Source organism: Heterodontus francisci, unplaced genomic scaffold (assembly GCF_036365525.1).
Source record: "Heterodontus francisci isolate sHetFra1 unplaced genomic scaffold, sHetFra1.hap1 HAP1_SCAFFOLD_162, whole genome shotgun sequence".
NCBI classification, from domain to species: Eukaryota; Metazoa; Chordata; class Chondrichthyes; order Heterodontiformes; family Heterodontidae; genus Heterodontus; species Heterodontus francisci.
In genome coordinates, this window is record NW_027140217.1 from 3,962,788 (window position 1) to 3,971,159 (window position 8,372).

Sequence of the window (8,372 nt, forward strand, 5' to 3'; positions counted from 1 at the left end):
ATTTTCTGCACTTGCTCGTGTCATTTTAAAGATTTACTTAACCTCTTCCCATTTAGAAAGTACGCTGCTCTATCCTTTTTTGTTCCAAAATGGATAACCTCACACTTGCCCACATTGAAATCCATCTGCCACAGTTTTGCCCATTCACCGAGTCTGTCAATATCTCTTTGCAATTTTATGCTAAGATCTAGACTGTCTACAATGCCGCATAACTTTGTATCATCAGCAAATTTGGTTATATGACTTACTATGCCATCATCCAAGTCGTTAATGAATAATGTGAATAATTGAGGCCCCAATACAGATCCCTGTGGGACACCACTGGTTCAATCCTGCCAATCGGAGTACTTACCCATTATCCCCACTCTCTGTCGCCTACCACTCAACCATGTCAATAATTTACCCTCAACACCATGGGCTTCTACCTTCGTTAACAGTCTCTTATGTGGGAATTTATCAGATGCCTTCTGGAAATCCATATAAATAACATCCATAGACACTCCCCTGTCCACGGCCTTAGTCAACTCTTCAAAAAATTCAATGAGATTTATCAGGCATGACCTTCCCGCCATGAATCCATGCTGGCTGTCCCTGATTAACTGAAATGTTTCTCGGTGTTCAGTCACCCTCTCCTTGATTATAGGCTCCAGCAACTTGCCCACCACAGATGTCAGGCTAACTGGTCTGCAATTTCCTTGGTTCCCCCTTTCACCCTTCTTAAAAAGTGAAGTGACATGTGCAACTTTCCAATCCAGAGGGACCACTCCTGAATCTAGGGAACTCTGAAAGACTATAGTTAGGGCATCTACAATGTGCTCCCCTACTTCCTTTAACACCCTCGGATGGAAACCGTCAGGTCCTGGGGATTTCTTACTCTTTAGTTCCATTAATTTCCTTGTCCCTGATGTTTTACTTATGTTAATTGTATTAAGTCCCTGTGCCCTATTGGCTGTCATTTTTTTCGGGTCTTCCGGCAAGTTATCCTCCATTTCAACTGTAAATACTGAGGCAAAGTAATTGTTCAACACGTTTGCCATTTCCCCATTATCAATGACAATATCTCCATTTTCAGCTTTTAGTGGGTCTACATTGCTTTTAACCACTCATTTTCCCTTTATGGGACTATAAAATTTCTTCTTATTGATTTTGATGTCCCTTGCAAGTTTCCTTTTATAATCTCTTTTCGTAGCTCTTACAAGCTGCTTTGTTACCCTTTGCTCTTTGTATCGATCACATTCGGCCGGATCTGTGCTGTGTTTTGCGTTTGTGTAAGTTCTTTCTTTTTGTTTTATGCTGTCCCTAATCTCTTTAGTTGTCCATGGCTGTTTTTTCTGTGAAGTTGAGCTTTTTCCTCTCAGGGGTATGTACTCGCTCTGTGTTTTGTTAAATGTTACTTTAAATATTCTCCACTGCTCTTCAGTCGTTTGACCCAATAACAGATCTACCCAGTTTACCGTGGACAGTCTGTGTCTCATCCCAGTAAAGTCAGCCTTACCCAAGTCTAAAATTCTCGTGGCTGATTCGTGCTTTTCACTTTCAAACACGACCTTGAATTCGATCATGTTGTGATCACTACTTGATAAATGTACACGCCCAGTTAGGCTACTAATTAAATTTGGCTCATCACTCATAACTAAATCTAATATTACCTATTCCCGTGTTACATTTAGGACACATTGCTGCAGGAAACTATCTTTTTATTTTGTTTCCAAAATATACTTTATTCATAAAAATCTGTAAAAAAAAAATACATTACCAAACTGTTTCAAACAGCAGCAAGTCAAAAAATACAAACAGTGCAAAGGTGATCAGTTTCCTTCAATACAATCATGAGTTGCCTCACAACCCTTCCATTTCACATTTGCCGAGCCAGATACATTTTTGCAATTTACAGGAGACAAAATTTTCCCGATACAGTTCGAGGGGCTTCCCATGGATGCAGCCCCTCAGTTCAGCTGGGTCGGGGGAACCTTACACTGTGGTCTTTCCCCATTGAGCCTTTGCTGTGGCTGCCCCAAGCTTCAGTGCGTCCCTCAACACGTAGTCCTAAACCTTGGAATGTGCCAGTCTGCAACACTCGGTCGTGGGCAACACTTTGAGCTGGAAGACCAGCAAGTTTGGGCAGACCAAAGGGCGTCTTGCACCGAGTTGATAGTCCTCCAGTTTGTCTCAGTGTGTGTCCCTGGGAACAGCCCGGAGAGCACAGACTCCTGTGTTACAGAGCTGCTTGGGATGTACCTAGACAAAAACCACTGCATCTCTTTCCACACCTGTTTTGCAAAGACACATTCCAGGAGGAGGTGGGCAACGCTCTCTTTCCCACCACAGCCACCGCGGAGGCAATGTCTTTGACGGTCTGCTCGGGGAACCATCCGACAGGATCCCCCGTCTCCTTTTCCCGTAGGGCCTTGAGGACGTTCCGTGCAGACCACTGCTTGATGGATAGGTGGTCAAAGGTGTTTTCCCGCAGAAACTGCTCCACGAAGGATCGGTGGTACGGCGTGGTCCAACTCCATGGAGCATTCCGCGACAATGTGATTAGGCCCACCCTTCGCAACACCGGGGACAGATCGAACCTTAGCATGTAGTGACACTTGGAGTTTGCGTACTGGAGATCTACACACAGCTTGATGCAGCTGCACACAAAAGTTGTCATCAGGATGAGGGCCACGTTGGGTACATTTTTCCCGCCCTTATCCAGAGGTTTGAACATCGTGTCCCTCCGGACCCAGTCCATTTTGGATCCCCAGATGAAGCGGAAAATGGCTCGGGTGACCGCCACAGCGCAGGAGCGGGTTTTGGGCCAGACCTGCGCCATGTACAGCAACAACGTGAGTGCCTCACGCCTGATGACCAGGTTCTTACCCACAATGGAGAGAGATCGCTGCCCCCACATGCTCAACTTTTGTTGTACCTTGGCTACTCGCTCCTCCCAGGTTTTGGTGCATGCCCCGGCTCTTCCGAACCATATCCCCAGCACCTTCAGGTAGTCTGACCTGACGGTGAAGGGGACAATAGATCGGTCAGCCCAGTTCTCAAAGAACATGGCCTCGCTCTTGCCGTGGTAAACTTTGGCTCCCGAGGCCAGTTCGAACTGGTCGCAGATGCTCATCAGTCTGCGCACAGACAGCAGATCTGAGCAGAAGACGGCGACGTCGTCCATGTACAGGGAGGTTTTAACATGAGTGCCTCCACTGCCTGGGATTGTCACCCCTCTTTTGCTCGCATCCTTCCTAATAGACTCAGCAAAGGGTTCAATACAGCAAACAACAAGAACGGGGAGAGAGGACAGCCCTGTCTGACTCCAGATTGGATCGGGAAACTTTCAGATTCCCACCCATTGATTGAGACTGTGCTACTGATGTTTGCGCACAGCAGTTTGATCCAATTGCAGATTCCCTCCCCAAACCCCATTTGGAAAGCACGTCCATCATGTAGGTGTGCGATATCCTGTCAAAAGCCTTCTCCTGGTCCAGGGTGATGAGGCAGGTGTCCACCCTCCTGTCCCATACATAGGCGATCGTATCCCTGAGTAGCGCGAGACTATCAGAGATCTTCCTGCCGGGTACTGTGCAGGTCTGATCGGGGTGGATCAGCAACTCCAGAGCAGACTTGACTCGACTGGCTATGACTTTGGACAGAATCTTGTAGTCAACATTTAGTAGTGAAATGGGCCGTCAATTTCTGATTTCTGTCCTCTCCCCCTCAAAAATGTCCTCATTCATATTTCAATAAATTTATTTCCCATCTTCTTTGTTCTGTATTTACAATTGGATCCCATGTCCTTCTAGAACTGTTCAGTAAATCTCAGTGAGACCAAGAGTGACTCTCTATTGCCTCCTCCTTTACTTCAGTATAAACAATCCCAGCTGATTCTAACTGAAGTACTCAGGGGAAGAAAATCCTTTGATATTTTCTAGTCTAATATTCTCTACACAAGTTGAGAGGTGACAAAGAACAATCTTTTCATTTGTTTTCAGATACCTCAGAAAAAGATTTGATGGCACTTTTTCTGTTGGACAAGTCGTTTGATTTTGATGCTAATAAATACATTTAGTGGGACATGACAGGGAAAATAATATCAACATGATTTTAAGTCAATTTCATTCTTGATGGGGTGATTTGTACGTTATTTGGAAAATCTTCCTTTCAATGTGTTGCAATTTGTGTATTTCAACAAAAATGCGGAATTTTCAAAGCATTTCCTGCAACTTCGTTACCTTTGTAGCTCCTGTGTCCTTTTCTTTACTATCTTACAAAGAACAAAGAACAAAGAAATATACAGCACAGGAACAGGCCCTTCGGCCCTCCAAGCCAGTGCCGATCCAGGTCCTCTATCTAAACATGTCGCCTATTTTCAAAGGGTCTGTATCTCTTTACTTCCTGCCCATTCATGTATCTGTCTCGATACATCTTAAAAGACGCTATCGTGCCAGCGTCTACCACCTCTGCTGGCAACGTGTTCCAGGCACCCACCACCCTCTGCATAAAGAACTGTCCACGCACATCACCCCTAAACTTTTCCCCTCTCACTTTGAACTCGTGACCCCCGGTAATTGAATCCCCCACTCTGGGAAAAAGCTTCTTGCTATCCACCCTGTCTGTACCTCTCATGATTTTGTACACCTCAATCCGGTCCCCCCTCAACCTCCATCTTTCTAATGAACATAATCCTAATCTACTCAACCTCTCTTCATAGCTAGCGCCCTCCATACCAGGCAACATCCTCTGCACCCTCTCCAACGCATCTACATCCTTTTGGTAATGTGGCGACCAGAACTGCACGCAGTATTCCAAATGTGGCCGAACCAAAGTCGTGTACAACTGTAACATGACCTGCCAACCCTTGTACTCAATACCCCGTCCGATGAAGGAAAGCATGCCGCATGCCTTCTTGACCACTCTATTGACCTGCGTTGCCACCTTCAGGGAACAATGGTCCTGAACACCCAAATCTCTCTGCACATCAATTTTCCACAGGACTTTTCCATTTACTGTATAGTTCACTCTAGAATTGGATCTTCCAAAATGCATCACCTCGCATTTGCCCGGATTGAACTCCATCTGCCATTTCTCTGTACAACTCTCCAATCTATCTATATTCTGCTGTATTCTCTGACAGTCCCCTTCACTATCTGCGACTCTACCAATCTTAGTGTCGTCTGCAAACCTGCTAATCAGACCACCTATGCTTTCCTCCAAATCATTTATGTATATCACAAACAACAGTGGTCCCAGCACGGATCCCTGTGGAACACCACTGGTCACACGTCTCCATTTTGAGAAACTCCCTTCCACTGCTACTCTCTGTCTCCTGTTGCCCAGCCAGTTCTTTATCCATCTAGCCAGTACACCCTGGATCCCATGCAACTTCACTTTCTCCATCAACCTACCATGGGGACCCTTATCAAACGCCTTACTGAAGTCCATGTATATGACATCTACAGCCCTTCCCTCATCAATCAACTTTGTCACTTCCTCAAAGAATTCTATTAAGTTGGTAAGACATGACCTTCCCTGCACAAAACCATGTTTCCTATCACTGATAAGCCAATTTTCTTCCTAATGGGAATAGATCCTATCCCTCAGTATCTTCTCCAGCAGCTTCCCTACCACTGACGTCAGGCTCACCAGTCAAAAATGACCTGGATTATCCCTGCTACCCTTCTTAAACAAGGGGACAACATTAGTAATTCTCCAGTCCTCCGGGACCTCACCCGTGTTTAAGGATGCTGCAACAATATCTGTTGAGGCCCCAGCTATTTCCTCTCTCGCTTCCCTCAGTAACCTGGGATAGATCCCATCCGGACCTGGGGACTTGTCCACCTTAATGCCTTTTAGAATGCCCAACACTTCCTCCCTCCTTATGCCGACTTGACCTAGAGTAATCAAACAGCTGTCCCGAACCTCAACATCCGTCATGTCCCTCTCCTCGGTGAATACCGATGCAAAGTACTCGTTTAGAATCTCACCCATTTTCTCTGACTCCACGCATAACTTTCCTCCTTTGTCCTTGAGTGGGCCAATCCTTTCTCTAGTTACCTCTTGCTCCTTATATATGAATAAAAGGCTTTGGGATTTTCCTTAACCCTGTTTGCTGAAGATATTTCATGACCCCTTGAGCCCTCTTAATTCCTCGTTTTCATTCTTAACATATACATACCATTATAGAGCATTTTAAATACAATTGCCTGTAACTATCACATGTCAGGGTTGCATTTTCTGCATTTCCCTGTAGCATACATTTTCCATCCTAAATATAATGGATAATCTCACCAGGAGCAGGAATCCAAGAAGGAATTCCTGCTCCAGACCACAGGAGCAGAGAAGTGAATTGAACAGGGGACTCAAAGTCTTCTTGGGAGTTTCTGGTTCTTTGTGTCTTTGTTACCTCAGGCAGTGTTTTAATCTGCTCGACTGAAGGTAGAGCTGTCAGTTACTGTCTAATTGATCAAACATCTGTTACTTTCATGTATTTATTTCCTTTCAATTAGGCATTCCATAAGGTATTTCCTATTATTCTTAAAAACAAAAACCTGTATTCCATTCCACAGGTAATGTTTATAGCATTAGGTAAAGCTTAGATCATGAAATATGGGGAATGAGTTCCCTATTTCACTCCAAATTCCATAAAAAAATTCTTTTAGTCTGATGTCTAATTTCCCTGTTTATTTCCTTTCCTCACAGTTAACTTACTGACCATTGTGATCCTATCCCGGGGAAAGTGCGGTCTCTCCAGATGTGTGTCCCGTTACCTGCTGTTTATTGCAGTGACAGATCTACTTGTCATTATCATCGATCTGATACTGAGGCAGATTCCGACTGTTTATCGGGAACAGTTTTTATTCGTGCAATCAATCTCTGTGTGCAATATTCACACAGTCCTGCTTTTCACAGTCACAGACTGTTCTGTCTGGTTCTCTGTCACTTTCACTTTTGATCGATTTGTGGCCATTTGTTCCCGAAAGCTGAAAACTAAATATTGCACCGAGAAAACAGCGGCTGTAGTTCTGGGAACAGTAACTGCGCTGAGCTGTTTAAAGGACATAACCTGGTATTTTATACTGATGGGATTGTATCAGCTTGACAATATGCCCTGGTTTTGTGCTGTTAAACTCATTGTTAGTCTATCACAGGCATGGGGAGCCATCGAACTCTTACATTATATTCTCACCCCAGGAGTCCCATTTGTTCTGATTCTGCTGCTCAATACGTTAACTGTCAGACACATTTTAGTGGCTAACAGAATTCGCAGGAGACTCCGGGGTCACAGCAGTGGGGAGAATCCCAAAGACCCAGAGATGAAGAGCAGAAGGAAATCCATCATTTTATTGTTTGTAATCTCGGGGAATTTCATATTGTTATGGGCCCTATTCATGTTTAATATAATATGTTTCCGAATGCGGATTTTAGGGTATAGGGATGTGTATCCACCCAGCGTTGTACAAGAAATCGGATTCATGCTCCAGCTCTTGAGTTGCTGCACAAACACTTGTATTTATGCTGTGACACAAACTAAGTTCAGAGAACAATTTAAGAATATGGTAACATATCCCTTTACCCGAATTGGACAATTCATTAAATGATGAGAAGAATTGATTAATTCCCAGGATCAGAATTCAATCCCAGCTCATAATCTGACCAACCCCTCAGCAATCAGACACAGTGGGATCGGTCTGTTCCCCGACACCCCCCTTCACCACCACCGCCCCCCCACCCAGGTCTGTGTTAAATACATAATATGCTGATCTCCGGACTCCCAGGTCCATGGTAGAATATAGCATGCAATTCTGGTCGCCACACTACCAGAATGACATGGAGGTTTTGGAGAGGGTACAGAAGAGGTTTACCAGGATGTTGCCTGATCTGGAGGATATTAGCTATGAGGAGAGGTTGGATAAACTCGGATTGTTTTCACTGGAACGACGGAGGTGGAGGGGCGACATGATAGAGGTTTACAAAGTTATGAGCGGCATGGACAGAGTGGATAGTCAGAAGCTTTTTCCCAGGGTGGAAGAGTCAGCTACTAGGGGACATAGGTTTAATAGCGAGGGGCAATGTTTAGAGGGGATGTACAAGGCATGTTTTTGGTTTGATTCTCTTACTTGTTCCCAAGTACCATTTCCTTTACCAGAAATGTCCACACGTTCGGGCCTCCCCTGTCATTTACCTTACACTGAATACACACTCCATATCCCTCTTCCCACATGGAAACCCTTCCCGGGAGAGTGCCACAGCCTGTTATGGATGCAGTCGCTATACTATCTCTTTTATTATTTCTTATCTAAACCGGGAGATCTCCCCCATATGTTTTGTATGAATCATTGTGGCTCATTAATCTTTCATGTCCACCAATAATCTGAGTTCTCATC

At 44.6% G+C, this 8,372-nt stretch overlaps 1 protein-coding gene across 1 annotated transcript; it reads left to right on the forward strand.

The window, feature by feature from the left end:
- Window positions 1-6,557: 6,557 nt before the first annotated feature.
- On the forward strand, window positions 6,558-7,586 carry LOC137359113 (probable G-protein coupled receptor 139). Its single transcript, XM_068025194.1, has 2 exons — window positions 6,558-6,573; window positions 6,688-7,586. Exons 1-2 carry the CDS (start codon window positions 6,558-6,560, stop codon window positions 7,584-7,586), a joined length of 915 nt encoding a protein of 304 aa, XP_067881295.1.
- Window positions 7,587-8,372: the final 786 nt, after the last annotated feature.